This window comes from Herpailurus yagouaroundi, unplaced genomic scaffold, assembly GCF_014898765.1.
Source record: "Herpailurus yagouaroundi ecotype Mexico unplaced genomic scaffold, PumYag 182, whole genome shotgun sequence".
Lineage (NCBI taxonomy): Eukaryota > Metazoa > Chordata > Mammalia > Carnivora > Felidae > Herpailurus > Herpailurus yagouaroundi.
In genome coordinates, this window is record NW_024412413.1 from 6,179,643 (window position 1) to 6,192,139 (window position 12,497).

The 12,497-nt window shown below is 57.8% G+C and overlaps 1 protein-coding gene across 13 annotated transcripts in view; it reads left to right on the plus strand.

The window, feature by feature from the left end:
• Positions 1 to 9,940, plus strand: part of TTLL1 (TTL family tubulin polyglutamylase complex subunit L1) — a 28,941-nt gene extending 19,001 nt beyond the window's left edge. For 9 of the 13 annotated variants that reach the window (XM_040490623.1, XM_040490619.1, XM_040490624.1 and 6 more), the window contains 5 exons: positions 955 to 1,138; positions 3,101 to 3,187; positions 4,864 to 5,027; positions 9,142 to 9,195; positions 9,668 to 9,940. In XM_040490623.1, the coding sequence (XP_040346557.1) occupies positions 955 to 1,138; positions 3,101 to 3,187; positions 4,864 to 5,027; positions 9,142 to 9,195; positions 9,668 to 9,797 (619 nt within the window). In that variant the 3' untranslated portion in view covers positions 9,798 to 9,940. The remainder of the gene's footprint in view (positions 1 to 954; positions 1,139 to 3,100; positions 3,188 to 4,863; positions 5,028 to 9,141; positions 9,196 to 9,667) is intronic. The other 4 variants (XM_040490629.1, XM_040490626.1, XM_040490628.1 and 1 more) reach the window with 4 other exon arrangements.
• Positions 9,941 to 12,497: the final 2,557 nt, after the last annotated feature.

Sequence of the window (12,497 nt, forward strand, 5' to 3'; positions counted from 1 at the left end):
GTGACCGGCCTCCAGTCCTCTTGGTTTCTCTGAGGACAGTGCAGAATATGTTGGCCTGCCCCAACCCCCGCTTGGATTGCAGGGCCACACTGACATTGGGAGGGCTCCGTTTGATGGGCCTTCTCAGGACACCAGTCAGCTGAGTCACTGCTGCATCAATAAGAAACAGAAGTCACTTTTTTTTAACCCGTGGAAGGAGAGAGCAGAAGGCAGGACCTTAGCTTGGCATCGTTGCAGTGTTCCAGAAGCCTCTGTGCCGTCCCTGTCGGTTCTGTTGGTAAATGCTTAGCTTTTTAACGTGAGGAAGTCCTTCCTCTGAGGAGACTACTTGCTGGTAGCCTCACGTGGCTCCGATTCAGAATCGCACGAAGGACAGATGTTACACGGGACGCTGACACGTCAAGCAGTCTATGGCTGCATCTCCCGAGTGTCCCTGGGTGCAGAGCATAGCCCGACACCTGGGACAGGGATGGGGCAGAGAGAAAGGAGAGGGAATCCCAAATAGGTTCTGCACTGTTGGCACAGAACTTGATGTGGGGCTCGAACTCGTGAATCCTGAGATCGTGACCTGAGCCGAAACCAAGAGTCGGGCACTTAACCGACTGAGCCCCCCAGGCGCCCAGAGATGGGTATTTTTTTTTTAATTTTTTAAATTTTTTTTTTAATTTTTGAGAGAGAGAGCATGAGCGGGGGAGGGGCAGAGAGCGAGGGAGACACAGAATCCCAAGCGGGCTCCAGGCTCCGAGCCATCAGCACAGAGCCCGACGCAGGGCTCGAACTCACGAACTGTGAGATCACGGCCTGAGCCAAAGTCTGGCACTTAACCGACTGAGCCCCCCAGGTGCCCACAGGTGGGTATTTTAAACCAAGCGCCGCATAGGAGGTCCAGGTCCTCACGGGGCAGGAGCACCCAGCACCGTTCTAGGGTGAGAGAGCAAGTGCTGGGGTCCTCAGGGTGCATTGCCTGGGGCCCCGTGTCCTTTCCCGTCGCCAGGAGGACTACAACCACATCCACGGGGGCAAGTGGACGGTGAACAACCTGCGGCTGTACCTGGAGAGCACCCGAGGCAAGGAGGTGACCGGCAAGCTGTTCGACGAGATCCACTGGATCATCGTGCAGTCGCTGAAGGCCGTGGCGGTGAGAGAAGGGCGGGGGTCGGGCCTGGGAGCCACCGAGTGGGGCGGGGAGGGCTGCTGGTTCTTTGGCTACGGAGACGCGTCCTTACGGGCCCACCTCCCGCATGGCCACACGTCTGCCAGAGGCCGGGGCAGCTTGGCGGAGGGAGAGGGGCCAGCTTCCGGCCGGGTGCCGCCCAGGGCGTACCGGGTGCCGGGCCTTCCGCGGCAGCCGCCGGCCCAGGCGAGTCCTGCCGGTGTCCGCTGCAGCCCGTCCGTGCCATCGGATCGAGGGGGCGTGTTTTGGCGTAAGCTGCTGGTCAGAGGTGGACTCGCGGTGGCCTCCTCGAGTTTGGGCCTCCCGCTCTGCGGGGTCATGGACGTCGGGGTGCTAGAAACCCACCTCCCTGTTGCCCCAAGCGTGCTCCTCGTTGGCTGGCTCGCAGTCCCCGCTGGTGTCTTGTTTTGCTGTGCCGAAGCAGGTGTGAGGGAACGGGAAGGAATGAACAGCAGGCCGCCGGTGCGCGGGCGGCTGTGCCCCGAGCTTCACATGTGGGCTCCCAGATGCTCATCACCCCGTGACTCAGAAGCAAAACGGAGGCCCGGCCCCGGAGTGGGGAAGCGCGGGGACAGGCGTTGGGGCCCAGGCCTGCCGAGGGGGCTCCCAGCAGACAGGCCCAGTGGGTGTGACACCCGAGGGCGCTCGGCCCGGCCCGGAGAGTAGGCGGCACGTCCCGTGGAGGGAGCTCCAGCCCCTCTGAGCCTCGGAGGCCGTCTCTGGGAAACCGGGAGACAGTGGGGTGGGGGCCGGGGGAGCTAGCAACCTCCTGTCCTGCACAGGCTGCTGGGACGGTGGTGTGGGCAGTGGCCGGGGTAGGACCACTCCCCGGCGAGATGCGGGCCCGCTGACTCCCCTGGGAAACCAGCCTCTGCCCCCCCAGCCTAGTTTTCCTCCAGTGAGTGAGGCTGGACTGGCCTGTCTCCCCCTCAGGAGTTTTTGGTTCTAGATCCAGCGTTTGAAGTAGAGTCCACACGCCCGCTAATGTGTGAAAAGGCCTCACTGCTGTGTCTGTGGGTTTTACTCACTGTGGGGGACAGCAGGGTCCCCAGGTGTATGTGACATGGCTGCTTGCTAGGCCTTCCCACAGGTTTTCATCCACGCAGCCTCGGTGGGGCCTGGGGACCTGCATTGTAAGCGAGCGGCTGGCAGGGTTTTTTATGTACCTGGAGAACGGTTTATAAAGTGGAATTGAAAGTTAAAAAGAGGGGCACCCGGATGGCTCAGTGGGTTAAGCGTCGGACTTCAGCTCAGATCAGGATCTCGTGGTTTGTGGGTTCGAGCCCCGCGTCGGGCTCTGTGCTGACGGCTCAGAGCCTGGAGCCTGCCTGGGACTCTGTGTCTCCCTCTCTCTGCCCCTCCCCGCTCATGCTCTGTCTCTGTCTCTCTCTCTCAAAAATAAATAAACATTTAAAAGTTTTTAAAATAAAAATGGAACAAAAAAATTAAAAAGAAAATCCCCAAATTTTTAGTAAACGGATTGGCTGGTCAAAGAGAACAGAGGTTCATAGCCTGGCTCCCCGCATCCCTGAGGACCTGAGAAGGGCCTGTGACGAGGTTGCACAGGCCTGGACTCTGGAGCTGGGCTTCTGTCCACTCTGAGGACAGTCCCATGCCAGCAGACACATGGTTGCTTTGATCAAGCCTCTGATGAGTGAGACCCGGAGACCCAGTAATCGCTTCAGGAAGTGCCCTCAGAGGCCGAGGGAGGTTTCCGAGTCTGGGCCCTGTGGGAGGAGCTGGGGAAGGATGGGAGGCGGCACTGGGGGTGGAGGTGGGGAGCGCTGATCTCGGTGGTGAGACCCCGCACGTCACGTCGGGACCCCGAGGAGGTCCTGCCCCGTGACCTGCTGTGTGCCCGGGGCGGTGGTCCCAGCCGGGCCCTCCCGAGGCTGGCTGTACAAGACGCTAGTTCCTGTCTTACAGCCGGTGATGAACAACGACAAACACTGCTTCGAGTGCTATGGCTATGACATCATCATCGACGACAAGCTGAAGCCCTGGCTGATTGAGGTAACCGCCCGCAGGAGCGCGTGTGGCCGGTCGCCCTCCCGGCTGCCGCTGCCCCGTCTCTCAGGCCAGGCGGCAGGGCCGGGGCACGTGAGGCTCTGGAAGGTGACGGGGACAGACGGGCAGGTCGGACAAGTTTGCTGATGGTGGACAGTGGGAGCCGCCCCTGCAGGAAGCTGCCGGAAGAGTCAGGTTATCAGAGAGCAAACTTCCAAAATAGCTCTTCCCGGGTTACTTCTTACGCTGCCCAACCCGCGTGTGCAGAGACACACACAGATATGTAGAGAGATCGACAGACGCGTGGGTAAAATGTTTACCTGCTCTGTTTTTCCATTTCAGAAGTTCAGTGCGCTACCCATTGCGCTACAGAGCCCTTTTTCTCCATTTTAAAGCGAGTCACTTGAATGGCAGTCAAGCTTTCCTTGATGAGCTAGGACCTTAATTGGGAATATGACGAATACTCCTTGTAACATAACAGACCTTAATTGTAGCCTATTTACGATAACTAGGGCATGATGATATGCTACAGTGGTAATTTCAAGGGCGCCTGAGGTTCATGCAGCCCCTTTGACTGTATACGTTGGATACCCTACCAGCAGCACGAAGACACAGCCTGACTGTTTGGGAGAAACCCGAGTAACTTGCAGGTTTTTGCCTCCACTCTGCCGTGGCCTGAGGAAGCAGCTAACCAAGGTCATTACAGCTGTGCCTGAAGTGGAGTAAATAGCTGGTGACTGAGGGCCTGTGGGACTCTCCACACAGTCCGTGCATTTTAACCTGAGGACTCCTGACGTTGCTTAGCTCCTCAGAGGCCTCAGGGGACTAACCTTCCGTTTATCAGATGGGTTCCATTTGTCAGAATATTGCTTTATTGGTGAGGTATTACTCTCTTTGCCAAAAAGGGGCCCACTGGGGACGCCTGACTGGCCCATTCGGTAGAACACGTGACTCTTGATCTCGGGGTTGTGAGTTTGAGCCCCACATTGGGTGTAGAGATTGCTTAAAAGGCGGAGCGGAGGGGACGCGTTCCTTTTTTTTTTTTTTTAATTTTTTTAATCTTTATTATTTATTTTTGAGAGATAGAGAGACAGAGACAGAGAATGAGCAGGGGAGGGGCAGAGAGAGAGGGAGACACAGAATCAGAGGCAGGCTCCAGGTTCCCAGCTGGTAGCACAGAGCCTGACGTGGGGCTTGAATCCACGAACCGTGAGATCATGACCCGAGCCGAAGTCGGACGCTTAACCAACTGAGCCACCCAGGCGCCCCGGGGACACGTGACTTTTTACTTCAACCCCACGATGCTACTGAGGGTAATTGGGTTTGCTGATTCTAGCAAAGCTCTGAGTGGCTTCCAATACTTGGGGTAGAGTGTCTACACAGGTAGACACGGAGGTTAGGTTTATGATCTGCGTTCACTTAACATTTTTGTCTGTGCGCTGAGCGATTTGTAGGTCGTAATCCCAAACTGTGTCTGACTTTTTATATTTCGTCTAACAGCTGATGAAAGTAGGATCCTAAAACGCTTCCTATACAAGGTGCCTGAAGATACTATACGTTAACGGAACGAATTGACAATTTTGCCTAAAAGGCGCGGTAGCCAGCGTTTTCCTCTGCAGTGTGTGTTTTCATGCCAAAGGAGCCAGTGATCCACGTGAAGAGTGATTCCTTTCCTCTCGTAGGTGAACGCGTCCCCGTCTCTCACCTCCAGCACCGCCAACGACCGAATCCTTAAGTATAACCTGATCAATGACACCCTCAATATCGCAGTCCCTAATGGCGAGATTCCAGACTGTAAATGGAACAAATCACCCCCGAAGGAAGTTCTTGGCAATTACGAAATTCTGTAAGTTGGCGTGCAGACCGGGCAGCCGTCCTCGTGTGTGTCAGACAGAGGGGTGGCGAGGCCCAGCTTGGATTTTCTGGTTGTGCGTGGACTTGCCTTGTTTGGGCCGAGTATTTCTTTTACTAACGGTGTTCCGGGATAGATCGCGTGGTAGCGAAAAAACGGGTATTAAACTAGGTGTTTGTCTAGGCCTTTTGTTTGATAATTATTCATGAAGCGTTTGCCACACGCTGGGCACCTTGTAAGGTGGGAACAGGAGATCTCTGTGGCTTACCTTCCCCCCCTCCCCCCCCCCCCCCACCCCAGGCCCCGCTCACACCCAAGCCCCACCACTTGGAGCTGGATGACATTGAGGAACTCTGCAACTCTTTGAGCCTCAGTTTGTGCGCCTTTTGAGTGGGGCTGTTGTACAGAGGGAAGGACAGGAAATGGTAACAATAGCAGCAGGCAGTTGAGGGCTGACCACATGCCAGAAACTGCCAAGGCCTTTACTCACGTGTTCCCGTGCTTCGTTCCCCCAGCACCCTCCTGAGGTCAGTGTCATCATTAGCTCCACCTTAGGCATGCGGAAACAAAGGTTTAGAGAGGTGGTGTGGCCCATCGGCAGTGACAAAAAGTGGGAGCAGCGTCAGGAGGGCAGTGGATACGTGAAGTACCACTCGTTCGTACCACGGGGTGGCGGGTGGCCACTGAAACGTGGCCCAGGAGCTCTGCCGTGGGGCCGGGGATGCTGAGGGAGGAAAGCGCATCCCAGAATCCTTGTTAAACGGACAGTGGCTTCAGCCCCCCCCTCCCCCCCCAGCGTGGACATACGTCTGTGTGTCGGGCTGCCTCCGTGAGCGTGGGCGAGCCCAGAAACGTGGAGGGCCGCGCACCAGCTTGTCCACACGGATGTTGCCGCCACGGGCCGTGAGGTGTGGGAGGAAAAGGAGATAGTGTCCCGAACTGAAGGGGCCCGTGTGTCAGGTTCACATTATGTATTTCTGTGAAAGTAAAAATGCGTGTTTAATGTTTCAAGAAAACAAGGGAAGAAATTTGTAGTGAACTTCTCGCAGCACAAGGTCCCAGGCCCCCAGTTGGAGGCGCTGCGGGCGCGGGGGCTGGGACCACAGAGCCTCTGCCCTGCGTGGTGTTGATGATGGGCGAGTGGTACAGGGGAGGGTGGAAGGTCAGCTCCGCAGACAAGAGCGTGGAGCCTCCAAGGGCGGCGGAGGGGAGCTTCAAGCACGAGCGCTCGGTGCCCTTGACCGTTTTCTCCAGCCACGGTCAGCTGCCTGGTCCGAGTGCAGGGTGAGCAGAGGGTGGGAAGTGAGCCGCACTGGGGGCTTGTCAGGCAAGGAGGATGGCGAGAGAGGAGGACAGTGGGAGGGGTGGGAGGTGATCCGAGATCCCGGTGGTTGGAGTTGCTGGGGTGGGGACGCCCGGGAAGCGAGCGGGAGAGGAGAGGTCAGGGTGAGCGTCTGCGGTCCGGGTTTTGCAGGAATGGCGGTTGCTGAACGGGACAAGGTCAGGTGCCGTGGGAATGGTCTGAGCTGGGGGAGGACAAGGTCGTGGGGGGAGGGGGCGCAGGGTCAGGGAACTGGGGTCTCCTCTGTTTGGTCATTGCGGTCGCCGGGGTTGTGAGCCAGGAGCCCGAGCCTTAAGCAGTTAGGGGCAGCACCGTGGAGGGTTCTGGGTAGCCGCGCAAGGAGGGTGGTGGGTCCTCCTGACCCGGGAAGGAGGTTTTGACGAGCGGAGCTCGCTGCAGGCCCAGGGGCATGATGGGTGGGAGAGAGAGCACCCCTACGGGCAGGGCTGCAGGGGAGCAACGTCTTCAGGGAGAGCCAGGTTTTAGCACGGGAAGGTGCAGGGGACGTTTCCAGGATGAGGCCCAGGACTCGGGTTTGCTGGCGACGGAGATCTGAGGGCGCAAAGGAAGAGTTTGGGGGGGGGGGGTCAGACTGGAGCGTGTGCGGAGCCTCCGGGGGTGGCAGCGAGGGACGTGCAGGGTGACATGGAGGAGACGGGGGCTGAGCCCCGACAGCCTCTGAGACAGGTGGGGGCAGAGCGTGGGGAGGAGTCTTGCCTCTCTCGCCAGCAGCGTGAGGGACCCGGATCCGGATCCGCGAGCTCCCAGCCCAGGGTGGTGGGTGGCGGGGCTGCCGGGAGCCCGCGGGGGAGGGCGGCACTCTGCTCCCCGTTGAAGATGCAGAGGTCAGAGCCTCCCTGCGATTAGGTGAAGAGACAGAGAGGTGACCCCCCCTCCCCCCACCAACCCACTCAGCTGCCCTCTCCCCACCCCATACGTAAGGAAGGCTCCAGCACAGAGCTGATAGTTCCAGACGCTTCCATTCAGGACTGCTCCCCGTGCTTCAGATGACCTCATAGGCAGGAATCCTGTTTGTGGCTCACAGCCTCGGCCTCCCTCCCGCAGCAGGAGGGCGGGCCCCCGGCTTCCTGCCCAGCTAGGTGCTCTGCCTTCCTGGAGGGTTGTTCCCAGCCATCCTCCGGGGGGGTGCCGGCAGGAGGAGGAGGAGGAAGCCGGGGTGCCAGTTAACTGCCCAAGGTCACAGGGCTGCTGCTGCCGCCGGCCCCGCAAGATAGGTGCTCTCGTCGCCCTGATTGCCATCCCGGCCTTCAAGCCATGAGGCCCCGCCCTCTGTACCTGCGGCCTCCAGGCCCAGGTCTGAAGGTGCTGGGTATACTCGTACAGGCTTTAAAACACTGCCTGAACCCTGCCGATGACTGCCATCCACTTGTCAAAAAGCCAGGGGGAGGGGCGCCTGGGTGGCTCAGTCGGTTGGGCAGCCAACTCTGGATTTCATATCAGGTCACGATTTTGCAGTTCGTGGGATCGAGCCCTGCGTTGGGCTCCAAGCAGACGGCCCAGAGCCGCTTGGGATTTTCTCTTTCCTTCTCCCGCTGTCCCTCCCCTGCTGTGCGAGCTCGCTCTCTCTCTCAGTCTCTCTCCCTCTCTCAAAATAAGTCAACTAAAAAAAAAAAAAGCCAGGAGGAAAGCCTGCTAGAATGGGAGGAGGCCCTTGAAAACCCTCCTGCCTGATTCTCCTCCACATTAGCTCCATCGGGGGCCATCCCGCCCCTGGGAACAGCTCGTCCCAGATGCCAGCTGCTTGCCAAATGCTTGTTTCTGTCATGTTTGCAAGCTGCACACACCAGCACAAATGCACAGTGAGACTGGTAATCCCTGTGTGGGTCTCCCCCCCCCCTCATTCAGTACATTCTCATTGCACACCCGCCCCAGAGCGAGGTGCTGGGGCAACTGCGAGCCAGATGGATGGGGTCACTCCGGCCTTTAGGGCAGCAGCACAGGCACAGAACCGGCAGCAGGTGCCAACGGGTGGGTGCTGACATGCGAACGGGGCGTCCAGGGGCTCTAGCAGTCCCTGGGGTGGAGAGGGGCCCGGGAGGCTTCCTGGGAGGACCCCCCACAGGCGGACCCTCCAGCGTCCCTGGGGAGTCCTCCCTTCGGCATCATCTCTCCTTAGGGAGACGGGGGAGACGGGGGTCCCCCGTTGTTGCCCTGATCCCCATCCCGACAGAGAGAAGCCCAACAAACTGGCCTTCCCCCTCCTTGCCCTTCCTTCTCAGCCCCCAGTTTGCCACCAGAAGCACGATGCAGAGACTATGTTCTGCATAGTCTTCTGTCTCTGACAGAAGCTTGAGAAGCTTCTGTCCCACACCACACTCGACGTGCAGATTCTGATTCTGGGAATAAACATTTAACAGAAATATACCCTTTTCCCAAAGTGAGCAAAATTCAGCCAACGCGACATAACTCAGCATCTTAGTCTCTGTCGCATTTGGCATGAATGTCTGCTTATCACAGAGGGTCCTCAGTCAGGGCGTGGGGATCATAAGTCCCGCTGTTCTGAGTCAGGAGGGTGATGTGAAGTCACGGTGGGGATAGGAGAACTTGTTGGCCAGAGCCTTCACCTGCCAGGGCCGGCAAGCGGTGCAGTGGGGTTTCTCCACCCTCACGGACCCCGTAAGAGGGGCTCATCGTGGCGAGAGGGGCCAGGGACTGCCCCGATAGATGTCATCATCGGGCGGGCGCGTCCAGGGTCCCAGCTCACTTCTTTCCAAGGCGAAAGCCCAGGCTCTGTTGCCTACACAGATCATGCACTTTCCTACACAGGCCTGGTGCGCGAATGTTAATGGAGAGGGGCAGGTAAGTCGAGGCTGGTGGAGGCGGGATCTAGCCTTTCTTGGGAGGGCCCTGCTTTCTTGTGAGCCTCTCCCTGTCCTGGCCCCCTCCTCCCGGGTGGGTCATTCACACCCTGTTCCCGATCTCAACCGGGGTCAGTCATAACCTGCCCCCAGATGCTGTGCGTAAAAATGTTTCCGGACGTCAGCTTTCTCCCTCACCACCCTGGTGTCTCACTCATGTTTCCCTTGGGGTCATTGCGCCGTTCCATCTGGTAGCCTTTTATAAGATGTCAGCTGTTCCCGAAAACAGTTTAACAAGGCAGCACGCCTGCGCTCTGTGGCCTCGGGCAGGGTTTGGTGGGCTGGGGGAGCGCAGGGTGGGGGCCGGGCCGCTTCCCTGGCTGCTGCGGGATTCGCCACGCCGCCGCCCAGCGGCCAGTGGCCGTGCGTGGCATTGCTGCTGCTGGACCCTGAAGATGTCCCTCTGTTTCCAGCTATGATGAAGAGCTGGCGCAGGGCGACGGGGCTGACCGGGAGCTGAGAAGTCGCCAGGGCCAGTCGCTGGGGCCCAGAGGGGGCCGATCGAGAGACTCGGGGAGAACCGTCCTCACAACCTGGAAGTGACCACCAGGAGGCGCAGAAGACCGCAGCCCGACCCTCCCAAATGCTCCCCGCACCTGGGCCTATTTTGAAATTTCCTTTTTTCTAGAGCTTTTTTCCTTTCGTAAGCCCTGTAAATAAATAAAGGCACTTCTTTGAAAGGTTAAGGAGTGTCTCGCGAGGGAGAGGGGCCCTGCTTCTCCGTCACTCTCGGACGGTACTTCGGACCCCAGACGGGGGGATTTTTCCCACCCCAAGTGATTCTGCGCGTCTCCGGCTGGTGCTGGGTGTCCCACGATTTAACTCAATTCTGACACCATCTGCCTGGAGATGGCGTCGGATCCCACGGGTGAAGGGCCCACGTCCCGCGAGACGGCCCCTCCCGCGCCCCCACTGATGCGCTTTTGAAGTGACGGTGGGGGTCCGGGGCCCACGTGAGACGTCTTTGGTGCGAAAAGGTGATTCTATTAAAGCACGTGGACAGGACCCTGGGCAGAAAGCTGCACTGGGGTCGTGAGGCGTGACTGGTTCTATACCACAGAGTTAGGGGAGGTGAGGGAAGGCCAAAGGGAGGCCTCCAAAAGGACTTTCAGGGGCGCCTGGGTGGCTCATTCGGTTAAGCGTCTGACCTCAGCTCAGGTCATGATCTCACAGTTCTTGAGCCCTAGCCCCGTGTCAGGCTCTGTGCCGACAGCTCAGAGCCTGGAACCTGCTTCCGATTCTGGGTCTCCCTCTCTCCCTGCCCCTCCCCTGCCCCCTCTCTCTCAAAAATGAATAAACATTTAAAACTTTTAAAAAACAAAAGGACTCTCATTGCTAAGGAGGATTCCTAGGATACCTGAGCCTTTGCTATTGTCAAGCTAAGATTGTTTTTTTTCCCTCCAGCAAGCAAAGCATTAACCTTAAGACCCTAGGGACTTCCTGGAGGAATGTTCTCCTCTGTATTTGCCTCAGGTATCTGTCAGTGCGCTGCAGGTTACAAGGACACGTAATTTTATCTCCATTTTCTTCTTGCCTTAGTTCCCCACATCACTCTGGAGGGGAGGGTGACGTTAGGGCTCCAGGAAACGGAGGCTCGGAGGCTCGTATGTTTCTGGAGCTTGCCTTGTTTTTCTCGTAAATCGTTAAAACGGTTGCAGACTGACGGAGCCTCCTGTCCTGCAGGACCCCGATCTCTATCAGGTAACCATTTGTGCTTTCCTGTTTTAGCTTTAGGGCGGCCGCGAGTGCCCGGGGAATGTGACACACAACTTCTGACCTACCTGCTGTAAGTTGAAGGTTCCCACCACCTCTCAGACCCCTCCGAGGGCTTGATTAATTTCCCGGAGTGGCTCACGGATCTCAGGAAAACAGTTTCGCTGCTACGTTACCGATTCATCACGGGGGCTGCCACCAGGTCAGCCCCCTAAAGCGAGGCATAAGGCAAGGTGTGCGGGGAAGGGGTGGGGGCGGCTGTGCCCTCCCCGGGTGCACCGGCCTCCCCGCATCAGTGTGTTCACCAGCCCGGGAGCTCTCCGAATTCTGTAGTTCGGATCCCATAGTTCAGGGTGTATGAAGGTTTCCTCACGTGGTACCGACCGATTAAATTGTGGACCACTGATGGGTGAATTGATTCCACCCTTTAGCCCCACCTCCTCCCCAGAGAGAGTGGGCGGGGCTGAAAGTGCCAACCCTGGGATCGCTGAGTGGTTCCTCCCGCAACCAGCCCCCTCCAGGCCACCCAGGAGCCCCAGCCACCGCTCAGCCTTTAGCACAAACTGGTTCGTTCGAATCCGAAAAACGCCCATTTCAACCTTTGCTATCTGGAGCTATTTCAGGAACTGGGAACAACACGAAACGTGATAACAAAATGATGTCCCTGTAGCTCCTGGAAAGCAAATCAACAAGGGTATTTTTAGGAACCGCGTGACAACCAAATATATGTTGCCTATAAACCCCAGCGCCCCATTCTATTTCATTAGAGCTGGAAGAATGGATTCACAAGTGGAGGAGACCAGCCCCTTCCGCAGAGCGTACCAGCCTCGGCGTGTGATTTGGTTTTTTACGAGGTGTTCACGTTTTGAAAATACCGCACTAACTTAAAAACAAAACCTGACTCTCTCCCCTGCCGCTGTGCCGAAGCGAGGCACTGAACCTGACCGCCGTCTTGGCTTCCTTCCCTTGCACTTGACTCTGAGGGAAACCTGCCCCTGGAAATACTTGTCCGTAATTTATCTTTACGAAAGCCTTTGTCTGTCGGTGCTGTCGGAAGAGACCCGTTTCTGTCACTTGGGTTTTGTAGGTGAGTCTGTCAGATGGGCCCAGACGGTTCCTGCCTCGTGGCTTACGTGACGTCTGCATCTGGGTTTGCCGCAGGCCTGGGGGGTGGGGGGGGGGGGTGAAGCACGGTCCATGGCCATCAGCCAGGACAAGCTCTAGGTGTGGTGTGTGGACACGATGCCACCCTGGACGCTAAGTGACCCAGAGGAAGACACGGGAACACCTGAGTCAGTTGGGCAGAGTGACGCATGTTCTAACTTTGAGACGCGGGTTACTTTTTTCTTAATTTGTTTTAAGTTTATTTCTTTTTGAGAGCAGGGGAGGGGCAGAGAGAGAGGGAGACACAGAATCCGAAACAGGCTCCAGGCTCCGAGCCGTCAGCCCAGAGCCCCACGTGGGGCTCGAACTCACGAACCGTGAGATCATGACCTGAGCCGAAGTCGGACGCTTAACCGACTGAGCCAC